The sequence below is a fragment of the Asparagus officinalis genome, chromosome 8, assembly GCF_001876935.1.
Source record: "Asparagus officinalis chromosome 8, Aspof.V1, whole genome shotgun sequence".
Taxonomy (NCBI): Eukaryota; Viridiplantae; Streptophyta; class Magnoliopsida; order Asparagales; family Asparagaceae; genus Asparagus; species Asparagus officinalis.
In genome coordinates, this window is record NC_033801.1 from 120324405 (window position 1) to 120341096 (window position 16692).

Here is a 16692-nt window from a genome sequence, read left to right on the forward strand (position 1 = left end):
TAGGCCCAACATGAGGTTGGCGGGTAAGCGGGGTGAATCCTGGGCACCAACTCTCCGTAGGCCCCAAGGCCATTCCGGTCTTTTCACGCCTAAATGGTACGCATAAAAAACATGCATACACGCATAAAAAAGATAATATGTGCATGATTTAACCACCACTTAGCGGTGCTGGAATAAAACAAACTTTTTATCTGGAACAATAACGGAAGTCATAATCAAGCACAAACGATGCTGCACTATACTCACAATCATGAACAAACTAGGAACCATCAGGAACCACCGAGTCAAATCCCAAGGGTCAAAACCTTGACGATTCAATGAAAGCACAGAATAGCTTCAGTTAAACTTCAACAAACACTGGATAAAAACATTTCAAAAGTATAACAAACATTTGATGAAAGCATCACAGCCCATTTCTTACATCGATCATGTCAAAAATTAAGCAAACACCCACCATATCACAACTGAGACCAAAACATCGGTTTCACACAAAAAAGATTTAACTTGGTTTCCTCATGTTGCGACCAGCACGGATCACTTCATCCACCAACAACAATTGGGAGGCAATAACGGGCCTGCAATATTACACACAAATTAATAAGAGGTACATGCAGAGTTTAGGCAACAGAACAGGGGAAAATCCTACAAAAAGCTCTCTATAGAAAATCAGACAGCACAAATTTTAAAGCTGATGGTTGTTAATCATTTAAGTTTTTGTTGGGGCATGGGTCAGCTCCTAATTTTCTTATTCAAATAAGATTCTCTACAGAGCAACTCCCATACGACTTTATTTCATTGAAACAACAATTACATACCCAGAATTTATAATTTGCCGCTTCACAGAGTAGTTGTCAAAGATACCCTCCATTTGTGGGTCAATTGGCTCTCCTGTCTGCTGGTTCAAACCGACAACATTCCCTCTGTCATGCTCGCCCTAATAACATTAACCAAATACTTGGTTTATTCACTTCACCGGGTCACTAACAAGCAGATAGTCTAAGAATGAGGAGAAATTTACCGTGAGAGAGATGATGACATCCTGAGTATCAAGGCCAGAATTTTCAGCCAGAGTCTTAGGGATAACAAGGAGCGCATCAGCAAAGGCTACAACACCGAGTTGTGCACGCTGATTGCAGAAGAGAGTTTTAAATAAGGATTCAAGAGCAAGAAATTAGTTGAGAGAGGGAGGCTTGAGAACTTACTCCTTGAACAGTTTTCTTTACATTGTTGATCAGATGCTGCCTCGCTGCAACCTCAAAAGCCCCTGCACCCTGTAATCACAAGCCAATGAAATTTATAAATTAAGAATATTATTGACAATAATTTTACGCATCTGGAGTTACCACGGATTTAGAAAAATGATCTGGTGGTGCAATTATCGATGGTTTGAAATTTCTAAACAAGAATAATTTCTTAGCTTTCTTTGTTCGCATGCGTATCTGGATAGGCTCTATCTAGCACTACTTGTTTGTTTTTATCATGGAACTTGTACAGACAAAAATAGCACAAAGTTTTGATGCCTGCAGCATAATCTCACACTTGCTGCTACTCTTCGTATTTTTTCCTTATGGATCCATACTAAAAATTCTATTTAAGCTTTTCTGTTCTTCAGTTCAGCTACAAAAATATCATCTTTTCTTTCTTGTATTACATTCAAGGTATGAGAGTCCAAGGTCCTGGATGTCAATTGTGTTGTCTCGAAGTGTCCCAGCATCAGGACACGAAAAAATTTGGTAAATACTAGTGTCTCTTGCTAACATAATACTGGCAATAATTGACTCACAACTCAGTGTGTGTGGATTAAAATACAAGAATGCACCTCATCACATGATTACATATATAAGTCAGCCAGAGTAGAGAACAACTCATTATACTGAAATCCAAATAGAGTCCAATTCACGAAAACTAGCAAAAAACATGAAAGTGGTTTCTCCCTCTAAAAGAATATTAGATGATGTAAATCTCACCAGGACAACTGCCTCATCTTCGATTGTATTCTTCACGGATCTAAGACCATCACGAACGGCATCCTTGATTTGAGCAATGGTATGATCATTTGGTCCTGAAGTAGATAAGATGATGAAGAGAGTGAGTTCAATTGCCTTATTTCTAGAAGAATCTGCCCCAAATCCATCCTACCTCTGAATAAATAAGTGTAGAGGAAACAGGTTTTGAGAGATTACTCAAGGATACCTTTAATTAAGATTGTACAAGAATGAGGATTTTTCACGTTCTCCACAAAGGTGTACTTTTCTTCTCCAAGGACATGCTCATAGACAAGTCCAGCCCATCCAAGAGATGCTTCAGTCAGACCCTCCACCGAGTTAACAGCCTCCCCACCACATGCTAGAACTAGCCTTTCCATATTTCTTCTCTTTGCTCTTCGGAGGGCAACTATCTGCAAGTTGCAGTGAAAAGAGGTGTAAATCACTAAACAACTTAAACCTCTAGGTGAGAATAAGGACAGAAAAAGGTTCAGAAATATATCCATAAATAAACAAATGAAAAGAAGAGCCATCTTAAGGTCGACATGTGTCAAAACATAGAAAACAATCTGAGAATAATAGTTGTAGTACTCATGGCCAAGGAGTACTTTTTGAAAGTACAGAATAAGAGATGTTTTTTTCTATTAATACAAGCCAAGTTTATAATTATTCATGCACTAATAAAAAGCCCAAAAGTCTCTAGGAGTTGGAACACGAAATATCCAAACCTTCAGCTGCCAACTCTTGTACGTTCCACCAAATTCCACCAAAACATCACAATAAGCATAGTTATTTAAAATGAACAAGACTAACTCTTATCTTAATTAGTATATAATTAGTATATCCGTACAGAAAGTACATTGCTATAACAAACTTGAGAAATAACTGACTTTTGGGGCTCCCATATTTACAATGTGGAGACGACATCTTCAAATGAAAATGGAAATTGATAGCATTGGGGCTCCCATATTTACAACATGGAGACGACATCTTCAAATGTAAATAGAAATTGATAGCACGAGATAAAATTATAATAGAAAATCATGTGATGGCATCACTAACCCCTGCTCTTGCGAGAAGGTCCAAAGATGGAGGATCAATCCCCTTCTGGTTGATCACAACAAAGTTTTTGTCAGTACCAGCACAAACCTGCATAAACAAAAAAAGAAAAAAGAAAGATCAGAACAAGCAAATGTGAAATACTTTATAATTTGGATCTGCAAATGTGAAATACTAGATTTTGGATCCGCAAATGTGAAATACTTGATAAAACAAGTACAACACCTCCTCTACCTTATTTTTCAGCTCAATGATCTTGTTAACTCTCTCATCAACTTGACGCCTTTCAGCAGCAACCATTTTTTCTCGCTGCTCGGCATTGGAGTAGAAAAATCCGGCATTTATTTCACTGAGATAAAAAAGATTTCTCAACAGTAACAAAGAGAATCAAGTAGACATAAAATCTTAAAATCCTAGCATGATCCTAATAACAGTGATTAAGAGGACAATATCTCAACTAAAATATGAAAAACTTTGGAATAGCAGTTCTAGATACAAGTACAAAATTTACTTTATCACAGTAATACATGTCCAGATTAAATCAGTAAAGGCAATGGCCAATGCTAGAGAATGAAACAATAGTCTGTGTATAATGGTCAAGAAAATATGCAACTGACAAACAGTTCAGCCTCCCATGCACATGCAAGTTTAAAATTCAATTTACAGGTGTGTTCCTAATCCTTGCCACCACCAGGTTTATTTATTTATTTTTGGGGGGGTTGGGGGTGGGGGTGGGGTGGGGTTTAGAGCTCTTGCACTAGAAGGGTAAAAAAACAAGGGTAAAAAATCCAACCACGATGGAATAGAATTTAAAAAGGATAAAATAACAATAATAGACAAATAGTTTGGAAAAAAAATTAGAAGAATAGAGTGAGAATATTTTAAATTCAAACGTTTATTATATTTCTTAAGTCAAATTACTTAATATAGTGTTTCAAAGCAAATATCGAAATGTTACCATCGCGATCCAGACTGAAAGTGTCATCAATACGAAAGAAAAGAAGAAGTGTGAAACAGGAGCTCGAAATTAACTATTCTTGTGTTAGAAACTAAGAAGCTTGATCAGGTTGGATTTCGACGATCTATAACAAATTGACAGTTGGATCTTGACCAGTTCGATGAATTAGCAATCACGCTCACTGGATCCTGTTGCCTCAGCTATAACAGGTAATAACATAAAATCATTTAAAAAGGCAAAGGCATTGTAATAATATCATTTCTCAACAATCGCCTACACAAGCAATTTTACTTATAAGCATATGACAAACAGAATCAAATTAGCAATCAAACTTTCACAATTAGTGGAAAACAAACGTAGAATTCAAATTAATTAATTAAATTTAAATTGAACTAAAAGGTCAAGGAAACAAGTCAGACAGCACTAATATATAAAATGCTTCCATTCTCCTATGCCCCTTATGTATATTAAATCAAATTGTGGGTACCTTTTATCATACTCCAAAGACACATTACATGTCAAGATATAACAGTTTTCTACCCTCCGCTTCATATCAGGGTGTCGAGAGCCATGATCAAGGACAAGACCTTCAACCTTCAAGAAAACAAGATATGCCTTTTAGAAGACTCAACTACACGCTTAATTTTGGAAGAACACGAATATGCTTATGCAACGAACATGTCAGTTAAACTAAGTTTCAATAAATAATAAATAGACGGTAAAGTCGAAAAGAAAGCTAATCTAAAAAGAGAAGCTAATAAACATACCAATCTAGTGTCAACATCAAACTTATGTCGCATATGCATTATTTCCACCATAAACAAATCGATCGGTTCATCAGGCTTGCGGATGCAGAGCACCTGACCATCCAAAAGACATACTTTATAAGATATTCATTTAAATAGATGCATATAGTACATAAACAACCATATAACTGAACAACCATATAGCTGGACAGAAACCAACGACTATTGATTTATTATTATGAAAAGTGCAATATAACCAAGAGCAAGGGAATATCTAACTTTATGAGTAATAAGAAAATTTCAGTGATATCAATAGTGAACAGATATCCTCAGTATCCCCACATTGGAAAACTTAAAATGAAGCTTAAATGTACATGAAAAAAGAATGATCGCGCATGTAAAGCGAAGATATAGACCTCAATAATACAACAAAATGAAAATGGTGGCAACCCATCGAAGAGATTATCAATGCATGAAAGCACAAAAAGAAGGGTAAGTACTTTCTAGCTAATAAAAAGAGGAAATACAAGCATCACATGATTATTACCAGAAATTGTACTTTCAACCATTGGGTTGCAGATTTATAATTTGGTATATGTTTTAATAAAGAGCCAATGCTGTTCTCTGTCAAGTACTATTATTATTGGGTTTCAGCTTTATAAACTATTTACTGTACGTTTTTATTATGAGCCATTAAGGTTACGAAATCATCCTCAAGTTACTGGGACATCATTTATTAGATTCTAACATGATGTACCATAAAGTAATGAAATGTTGAATAGCTCTTTTCTGAGCATGAACTTCTGGTTATGAACATGCAATGTGTACAGATGTATTGGCACTATTGTTCTATGCGCATCTGACATAATTTGTCATAGCATATTATATTAAATATTGTCCTCAGCAACACAATGAATATGTTAAGATACGTCTATATGATAAAATTAGCTTTATTCTAGTAGATATGCTCTTGTAAGAAAAATGGAAACATTTACATTGCAAACTGAGGAACCCAAAATTAGGATAGAATAGGAAAGAGAGAATGATTTTTCACATGAGAAAAACTAATATGAGTTGCTCCCAAATCTTAAAAGAGTACGTAAAAACAAAAGAAAACTCTTGATAAAAAATGCTTGCTCCCAGAAAGATAGAACGACCTACAGCATTATAAAGCTTGCAAAAATATATTAAGACAAATGAACTCACAATAAATACAAAAAATATGTACTTACAGCATTAACCGCAATATCAGTCAACTGGTCAGCTAGCGCTTCATACAACTACAAGAAAAAGAAACAATTTACAGTATAGATCAATTAACATAAAATCCCGGACAAAAACTACTTATAAGAAAATACATGGTGATGCAGGAAAAGAGAATAAATACCTTTGTCCTAAGAGTCGTTCTGGCAACCATCTTCAGTATCTCTTTATCAGGCGCATCACCCATCACAACAGGTGTTTTGAACTTCTCAAGAAATTCCAGCGTTGCCCTCTTAGCTATATCAAATCCATCCACCAATACACGTGGATGCATCCCTAAAACAAAGTTCACCCCAAAATATTACTAATTCAAAAATGAAAATTTCAAGTTATGAAAGAAATGTTAATAACTAAAAGGACTAAAACATAATTTGAATAATGAGTATATTACAGAGGGAGATTCCTTTACATTGAATACTTGAGCATATCTATGGTGGCTTGCATTCAGGACATACTGTATTAGTTACGAATCAGTAAATTACGACAACTAATTGAGCTCTATATTAATAAGTAGAGATTGTCATGCCATTTGGCCTCATTGCTTTCATTAAGCCAACAGTTCATTATAAGATTAAAGATAAAAACAAGTGATCCATGCAAAACTATTAGCAATACCTATAGAGTTATAAAGACCACAAAAAATATGTACCACTTATATTATGCCAAAAGCATGAAACTTTAATAGGAATTCCTTCTCTTCACCAGTTCTACTTTAGACATCTTCACCTTTGTCAGATCCACTTGCTATCATTTGGTTCATATGATCCAACTATGAGGATATCAAGAATTTCCCAACAGAATGAAATCCCAAACCACCTAAATCCGGTCAACTTTAATAATCATTTAACCATGTGCAATTTCCTTGCACATAACCTACAATCCCCATAGAGTTGTTTTTGTTAACATATGTTAATACATAACCATCAATCATCCATCACGTCTACAAGTATCAATCTCAGATGTTTCTTTCGAACCTAAACAACTCTGCAATCAACTTCATCTAGGATCGACCATGGAATAAAGAGTCACAAGCCATGTAAATTGCATTTAACAGTGAAGCCAAAGTGGATGGTTTCAAAAGTTGTTATTACTATTATTATCAGAAACGCCTTAATCGCACTTTACTTAGCACTCGAAGCATCAGCTTGGACAAGAGGTTGTACTGCTGGAGGTACTTCCTCAATCCAATAATACATTCGGAAAAAAGTTATAGCCATTTTTGCAAGGGCATCAGCAACACTATTCCCAGCTCTTTTTACATGAGAAAAAAGAAGCATACAGAATGAAACCTGCATCATTGGAATGTCGTCAAGAAGATCACCAACTTCAGATCGTTTGCCTTTGTGATCAAGAAGATCAATAATTAGCCCTTCATTGTCAGTTTCTACAACAACATTCACAAAGCCCATTTCCTCTGCTAATTGTATTCCCCTTCTTATTGCCATAGCTCCGACAGCCATTAGAGATAGTAACCCATTTCTTCTTTCAGACATTGAAGCAAAAACCTCTGCATTTTCACCCTGTATAACTGCTCCAAATCCATGAAAATGGTGTTCATGAAGCATGCACCGTCAACATTGATTTCAGCGTCCCTACATTTGGGGGCTTCCACTTGATTTCCTTGCTAACCCCCTTCCTGACATCAGTATCTCTCCCTTGGGCAATTTTGTATTCATGCAAAAAAGTTGTCACAAACTACACAGAGCTACTCGACATTCTTGTCTCGTCACCATGCATATAAGCACTGTGATCTCCCCATACAACCCATAGCGTGACAAAAATATGCTCCACCTTGTCCTTAAGCCCGTTATTTATCCAGTCCATTAACCATTGCAAAAATTCTCCATCTTGGCATTGATTTGCACTTAATTGGACTTGATTAAGCACTAACCTCCACACCTCCCGTGCACGATAGTATTTAAAGAGTGCATGGACGATAGTTTCGCAATCAAACCACGCCTACAACAATAAGCACCTCCAGACTCCAGAGACATGCCTTCTCGCACGATTTGCACGAAAAGAAAGCACCTCTCTACAAGCTCTCCAAATAAAATATTTAATCTTATTTGGAACCTCACTACCCCATACCATTCTCCACCAACTCCGGGTCATATCCTCCAATGATGAACCCACTTCGGCACTTCGTGTAGACTATTTTACTCATTTAAGAACTTGAGTGCAACCTGGTATGCGCTTCGCACTGAATATTCACCCTTATTCTCCCAATGACATACTAATATATCAGGTGGTAATCGTGGACTGAAACTGAGAGGGATATTTTGAACCATCTCTGCCTCAAAAGGAACAAACAAATTGTATGTTAGTCTTACTGCATTTTGATGTAGGCGGATCAATCAATTCCAACCCAGTAGCATTGGGCACATCTTAGATTGAGATATTGTTTTTGAAGGACCAAGACCTTGGAAGCCATTTAAAGCGCCATATGTTGTTGCTCGCTCCATCACCCACATGCCATCAAACACCTCTTCTCGGTACCTCCATAGCTCTACATGCTTCTCCAAGTATATGATGGATCTATACAAAGTCACGAAAACCGCTTGGTGGCCTAGGCATTGGACCCGATGCCTAGAGCCTAGGCATCTAGGCGTAAGCCTAAGCAAGTCCTAGACGTTTTCCTATTTTTTATAGTTATAATTACTAATAGTAAATGTCAATATTATAGAAAGCTTAGGCGTTGAACTGATACCTAGGCAGATTTCTTAAATGGTGGTGGACGATGTTTTGTTTAAGGTCGGGAGAGGTAAAGGAGGTGTTCATAGTTGGAGTTTGAAGGAAGTTAGAGGATTTGGAAACTGCAATGAAGGGAAGCATGATCAATGTGTAAAGGGTACAATACATGTAGGCAAATCACCTCTTCTAGGTACCGCCTAGGCACTAGGCGCTAGGTAGGCAGTCAAGATACCACGGACGGAGGCCTAGGCATACACCTAGGCAGGTTAGGCGAAGGCATTTTAAAACACTAGATCTATACCAATAGAAGCATCAAAAAGGAGACTCTAAGGAAATATTTTGCTTTATAAAGCTTGATGAGAAGGCTAATTTGGTCAGTGAGCATTCTCCAACATTTCTTGGACAAAAGAGCCAAGTAAAAGGCTTGAAGATCTCAAAAACTCATTCCCCCTTGCATCTTTAGTACAAACATTCGTGCCCTTGAAAGACAGTGCATTTTCTTTTCATTCTAACTTCCTCCCCACCAGAAGCTATTTAAGATTGCATTAAACACTTTACAAATGGTTTTAGGCACCACAAAGCATGACATTGCATATGTAGGAATTGCTTGCCCAACCGCTTTAAGAAGAACCTCTTGCACAAGATAACAATTTCTCTTTCCAACCTCTAATTCTTTCCACGTGCTATCTTTTAGAATGCTAAGAATATGTTTCTTCGAATGACCAATCATTGTCGGTAAGCCCAAGTATTTATCATGCAATCAAACAACATCCACTTCAAACCTGTCCAATAACCTTTGTTTCACTAATGCATTAATCGCAGGAAAGATAAGAAGTGATGATTTTCTCAACTTCACAAAGCTGACTAGATGCTTCTTTATACAAGTGAATTATTTCCAGAATTTTATCACTCCCCTCTTCCGTAGCCCTAGCAAAAACCAAATTGTCTCTGCAAAAAATAAATGGGAAATACAATGACCACTGCGACAAGCCGAGACCCCATGTAATAACCTATTCAATTTCGCTTGTTTGAGAAGAGAATAGAACCCCTCTGCGCATAAGATAAACGGATAAGAGCAGAAAGGATCACCCTAGAGCAAGCCCTTTGTTATAAGTCGTCTCTCCAAAGGTAAACCATTAAGCATGACGGAGTATGATATCGAACGGATGCACATCATTAGTGATACCCCCTTATTAAAGAACCTCATACGAATCATTATTTTCTCCAAAAAAATCTCATTCTACTCGATCTTATGCTTTGCCCATATCCAATTTAAATGCCATGATGCCTCTTTTAGAGTTCTCTTTCATCTTTATCGCACGCATCAATTCAAACACCACCAAAATATTATTTGTAATCAAACAGCCAGGAACAAAAGCATTTTGACATTCAAAGATTATATTCGGTGAGATGGAGTTTAGTTAGTTTGCTAACACCTTTGAAATTAATTAATAAACTACATTGCACAAACTGATTAGTCTAAATTCTGACGCCTGCTCCGTATTATTCTTTTTAGGAATGAGGGCAATATTCGTGTGGTTCAATTCAGACGCTATATGACCTGACCGCAAACAAGCTAGAATAGTCTTTGACACTTCAAAGACTTACCAATATTTATGAAGAAGGGGAGAAGGCATACCGTCCGGACCAAGTGCTTCCGTAAGATTCATTTGTTTGAGAGCTTACGTAATTTCCTTCAGTGAGAATTCAGTACCCATCAGTGTTTTAAATATCAGCCGCCATGTCGGACATGGCGGCCGATATTGCGGATTCGGAACCTAGCAGCCACGAAATTGTTGAATTTAATGCGTATGACGTTTTTGAGGTCATGTCGGGGACATGTCGAAAAATAACGGATATATCGGGCGACATTTCGATCATCATATATCGGCCAAAATTCAGAAATATCGGTTTCACATTGACATGGTGAAATCATATGATTTGCAATTTCTTTCACCTTCTATTTATGTAAAGTTTCACATTGTTTCCCATCCACTACCCATATGGGTGCTTGTTGTAGGTTTTAATTACTTGTTATTGCATGTGTTTTCTTTATAATGGAAGGCTATAAGAACACATGAATTTATTTGTATTAGGTGCACATATACTTCGGTTTTACTAGTTTCTTGTTTGGAGAAATGACAGATATATAATAAAAATCCTGCAATTGTTAGTCGATGCAGTTAAGTAGTTTAGAATAGCAATTACGAGTTTAATTTTTAATTTCAGTAGAATTTTCTTTTTGTTCCTACTAGTATAATGCACGCGCTTTGTATGTGAACATTTTTTTTGTAATCTTTTTCTTTGAGTGTAAAATTATGAAGTGACTTTTATAATAACATAAATTCTTAAATTGAACAATTAATAAATCTTTACATTAATAAATAAAGTTGTGTATAAAGAATTGTATTAGTAATTTTTATATTCTGGATAATTATTATACTTTAATAAGAATTGTCTAAACATATGCAGTTAAGCTGTTCTAGTGTCTATTTGGTTTTCTATGCAAAAGCAAAAACTTGGTGGTTGCTAGTGAAAATGAAGACCTTCTCATATGTACTTTTTCATATGTTTAGACAATATAATTATCAAGTATGTGAAGATTCCATTTATGATATTATATCAACCTATCCGATATGGTAATCCGATATTTTTTTCATGTCCCCCGATATATCCCCGATTTCCGCTATCCGACATGAATTTTGGCCGAGCGACATGAACCCGACATCCGATATTTAAAACCTTGATGAACACTGTTGGCTGCTTCCTCGAGATCCGTACTATTCATAGGGGGTAGCCTTCTTCTTCATCATGGAATTTATCCCCATTCTGCCACATCATCGACGATCCCTAACCTCCAGGTCGAGGCCCCGCCCTGCTTCCCATCAGTTACCTTATATCTTGAAGGGGCTGTGATTTCTCCTCTTTTAACTTGAGACTTTTTCCTTATATCAGTCATTTTAATAGTTGAGACTTTTTACCTTATATCAGTCATTTTAATAGTTGATTTTCCCAGCTGAATCCTTCTGAACCCACCGTCAACTTCTACACATGGACCCATTGAAACATTCATAGCTTCTTTGAAACATTCCAAAAACCAAGCACAAGTCTCGCTGCTCTCTGATTCCACTCGGCTACTGTTATAGGAAACCTGTGCTTTTAATGCGTGAGGCGCAATGCGGGGCGCAGAACATCTTTACGCGCACATGCGCAAGGCGCAACGCGATGCGCGCGTCCGAGTGATGCGAGGCGCACACCGCCCACATAATTTTTCAAAATACATAATCAAGCATGAAAGAACATATTTTTAGAATTCACTTGAAAAATATCATGATAAATAATATCTTACTACAAAATCACAATATAATGCCTTAATTTCTATTGCTAACACCCATGTGTTTTCTTTATAATGGAAGGCTATAAGAACACATGAATTTATTTGTATTAGGTGCACATATACTTCGGTTTTACTAGTTTCTTGTTTGAAGAAATGACAGATATATAATAAAAATCCTGCAATTGTTAGTCGATGCAGTTAAGTAGTTTAGAATAGCAATTACGAGTTTAATTTTTAATTTCAGTAGAATTTTCTTTTTGTTCCTACTAGTATAATGCACGCGCTTTGTATGTGAACATTTTTTTTGTAATCTTTTTCTTTGAGTGTAAAATTATGAAGTGACTTTTATAATAACATAAATTCTTAAATTGAACAATTAATAAATCTTTACATTAATAAATAAAGTTGTGTATAAAGAATTGTATTAGTAATTTTTATATTCTGGATAATTATTATACTTTAATAAGAATTGTCTAAACATATGCAGTTAAGCTGTTCTAGTGTCTATTTGGTTTTCTATGCAAAAGCAAAAACTTGGTGGTTGCTAGTGAAAATGAAGACCTTCTCATATGTACTTTTTCATATGTTTAGACAATATAATTATCAAGTATGTGAAGATTCCATTTATGATATTATATCAACCTATCCGATATGGTAATCCGATATTTTTTTCATGTCCCCCGATATATCCCCGATTTCCGCTATCCGACATGAATTTTGGCCGAGCGACATGAACCTGACATCCGATATTTAAAACCTTAGTACCCATATTGTAGCACATTTCATCGGTCTCCTTCGGTTCCACTGCTGCAAGACCCCCTCATACAACGTGGTCCAATGGAGGTGTAAATGCCATCAAAATATGAGGTTAGAATATGTTCTGCTACTTCACTCTAATGGCCATTGTTGTCTTCTAGTTTACCTATCTTATTTGACTTCTTCGTTGTGATGCCTTTTTATGAAAGTAGGATGTATTTTCATCTCCTAACTTTAATCACTCCGCTCGAGACCTCTGCTTCCACATTGTTTCCTCCGCCAAGTGAGAGTTTATCTCACGTTTTAGTTCTTGAATCTCTCTAATTACTCTCAACATTCTAGTATGTCTCATGACCCTTTTTAAACTATCTTTCTTCTCCCTTATTAGCTTTTGTACATTGCCAAACAACTTATTCCAATCAGATAAAACTTCCCCACATTTTTTGATCCGGAGCCCTAAAGAATCTTCCTGGCATGAACCACCTAAACAAAATATTTTCTTCGTCTTAACTCGCCTTTTTAAGCGCTTTATCAAATGAAGTACAAGCTGTCAATGGTCCGAAGAGGAAACATTGAAACAACATGACTAACTTTCGCATTTAGAAAAATCGTCATCCAATCCTACAATGCCAAACCATAATTAAGCCTCTTGTACATACACACCGCCTGCACACGTTGATTCTATGTGAATGTTGGCCCGATAAAACTTATATCATGTACCCCGCACTCATCCACCACTTTTCAAATATTGTCATCTTGACTTATTGATCTTGCACAACTTCCTACCTTTCCCTTGTAGTTTACAATCTCGTTATAATCACCAATACAAGCCCATGGTAGAGAGTTCTAATGTTTCAAGCCTCGTAGTAGTTGCCAAGATTTTGATCTTCGTTGTGTTATAAGGTGTCCATAGAAGCCGATTAGTCTCCACTTCACAACCACCAAAATCACTTTACACCCATGTATCAATGAAGCTACTTGTGTATCCCTTGATTTCTACTGAGAATTCGTTACCCTCTTGCCACAACATTGCGAAACCACCTCCTTTTTCAGCACAATCTACCGCACAACAATTAGTAAAACCCAACTTTAAACAGACAGCCGTCATTTCACGCGCCATGAGACATGTTTGAAATAGAAAGACCATCCGAGGAATTTTAGTTTTTACAGCATCTCATAGCATGAACTGTCCAAGGGTTCCCAAGCTCTTGACAATTCCAAGCTATGATGCTCATTACATTTGGAGGCCCTGTTTTCCAGCCACCGCTGATAACTCCGATTGCACATTTATATCCATATCTTGAAGCACAGACTCCTTCCTCTCCTTTTAGCCCACATTCCTTTCTTCAGAATGGCTCATCTTCCTTGTGCCCAACTTTATTGTGTGGATCGTTAATAGCTTGTTCCATGTAAACTCCAAAGCTTGACAATGTAGACATTTCCATTTGCTCACCCCATTATCTATTTTATTATAGGCCTTAGCTTGAGTTACATTATCAGCATTTGTTGTCTCAAACAAATCCTCCCCATCTTGCTTTGACACTACTGGCCCACAATTCATTCTGATTTGCATACATCCAATTTCCTAAAATTTTGTATCATATCAAATCCCATGATTCTTTCTTAACACAAATCATGATGTTTCTTATAATTTTTATTTTGTTGCAAAATTTCAGCACTTCCATTGTTGTCACACAAGTCTTGGTGTTTACCAGATTGGTCCTTTGATTTCGTGCTTTCCATATTTTTGCTTGATTCCTCATCTTTGATCGCCGCTTTCCGACATCCTTTCTTCCGATTTCGATCAGCCATCCGACCTTCACTATTAGAAAGCTCTTGTTTTCCACTTCTCACTTCTCCACCGCTCCCTCCTTTGGCTCGACGACCCATATTTCCCACTCTAATCCAATCCCCATATTCGTACTCTATTTTTTCACCCTTCATCTTTGATCAAAGCATAGCTTCACAATCCCTTTCACTGTGGTTTAGAACATGGCATACATAGCAAAGATTTGAGTGTCTTTCATATTGAAATGCTACGCAGAATGGTTCACCATGCTCGACTGCTAACTTTGAACCCCTACACAGTGGTTTTGTTACATCCACTAACACCCAGATCCGAATGACATGCCCCAAGATCTGCTTGTCCCCACCGTCTTCTACCTCCCTTCCCAATCTTTCTCCCCCTTCTTTCACTGATATCCTTCACCATCTGCGATGACAAACGCAAGAGCAGTAGACCTGAGATCTGCACCCATATTGGCACAAAGTTAATTTGCAAATCTCTTAACTTACATCCTTCTTCCACCGATTGCAAAACCAATGTTTGTCTATCAAAAGACCATGGACTTCCCAACATGATTCTCATAACGTCTGATTTTTTAGACAAACAAAGCGAAAAAAACAACTAAAGCCAATCTCTTTTATCACCAGATCCCTTCAAGCCTCCAGATCCGTTTCATCACGTGTAAAAGCTTGTAGATTCTCCGCCTTCATCGAACATAATCGACCCACCAGATACAAATCCCTTGATTCATCTGCAGCGAGAAGATCATGAGATTTAATTCACTACTTCCTCTTCCACAACCGTTAACTTAAGCCCCTGCCACATCGCCTCTAGTTCCTCCGCCATGGCTATTACACCAATTGCACCGGACTTCAAAGGGTTAGGATACCCTAGAAGACACCAATCACCCTATCCAAAGGATAAGGTCCAAAGGATAAGGTGAGTTGTAAACCTCAAATGAGAGCAGAGAGTTGTCGAGAGGACCAATATTCGCTTATTAGTTCCTCAAACATGATTAAACAATAGCCATGATATAAACAGGTAAAACTTGGAATATTGCACAAGCGCATTTTTTATAATTGGCTTTGACCACTATAATTTATTCTTGTATATCAAATAAAATAACTACTAGTTAATAATTTAGCATTTGCACTAACTAAAAAAGTATGCAAATTGACCAGCACAGACAAAACAACCCATTACAGAATGACACACGTGATGAGTATCCTTTGCACATATTGGAAATTGGTCAATTGATCAGGCCACTTCAACTACAAACTTGCTATCAGTATTACCATCACTATAAATGCATTAGACTAAGTTTCATAAGGAAAATGCTCCCTTGACTTCCAAAATCATTGCTTACACTAAAATCTCAGTCACAGAATCACTCACTAACAGCAACAAATTCATTTTTTTCATCCCATCCTAGAATAGATCGAAGTTAAGTTGCTTGTACTATCTAAATATATTAACTCCAACTAAATTTAGAGTTACCTTCATCAATACATCTCTCAGATTGCTTCATCAACTCCCCAATAAACAACACAGTTGACGTCGTCCCATCCCCACTTGCATCATCTTGAGCCACCGCCGTCCTCGCAATCATAATAGCCGTAGGGTTTTGAATTTGCTGTTAAAAAACCGGTCCAAATTAAGTCTCACAGTCTCAAAAAGATCAAAACTTCACAAGTGATTCAAAGATCCACTACCATTTCCTTCAACAGCGTGTTCCCGTCCTTAGTAAGCTTAATATCTCCAGCTCCACCAACAAGCCTACCAAAACCAAGATCAAAACAAGAAAAAAACGTACAAAAATCAAAGAAAAAAAATAAAAGAAAGCTTACATTTTGATGGTTCCTTTGGGGCCGAGATTGGTCTTGAGCACATCTTGAAGGCCTTTGGCGGCGTTGATGTTCATGTGCAACGCCGAGGACTTATTGAGGACCTCGGCGTTAGGGTTTAGCACTCGAATCGACATTTTTGTTCGTCGATCTTCGCTTGAGGATCCAAGGTTTTAAGATTAGGGTTTGAATCGGAGGAGGAGAGTGTAGGCTTTCGAATGGGGTTTTGGAGAGAAGTGGGAAAGTCTCGAGCTTTCTGCACCGTTT

At 37.1% G+C, this 16692-nt stretch overlaps 1 protein-coding gene across 1 annotated transcript; it reads right to left on the minus strand.

Moving 5' to 3' along the window:
• Positions 252 to 16692, minus strand: LOC109819587 (T-complex protein 1 subunit zeta 1). The gene is made up of 15 exons (XM_020385353.1): positions 16429 to 16692; positions 16294 to 16357; positions 16079 to 16214; positions 6136 to 6287; positions 5981 to 6028; positions 4770 to 4862; positions 4490 to 4596; positions 3279 to 3393; positions 3048 to 3134; positions 2194 to 2398; positions 1968 to 2062; positions 1203 to 1271; positions 1019 to 1126; positions 816 to 934; positions 252 to 575 (listed from the first exon to the last, which is right to left on the minus strand). The coding sequence occupies exons 1-15, from the start codon at positions 16560 to 16562 to the stop codon at positions 500 to 502; spliced, it is 1608 nt and encodes a 535-aa protein (XP_020240942.1). The 5' UTR covers positions 16563 to 16692; the 3' UTR covers positions 252 to 499.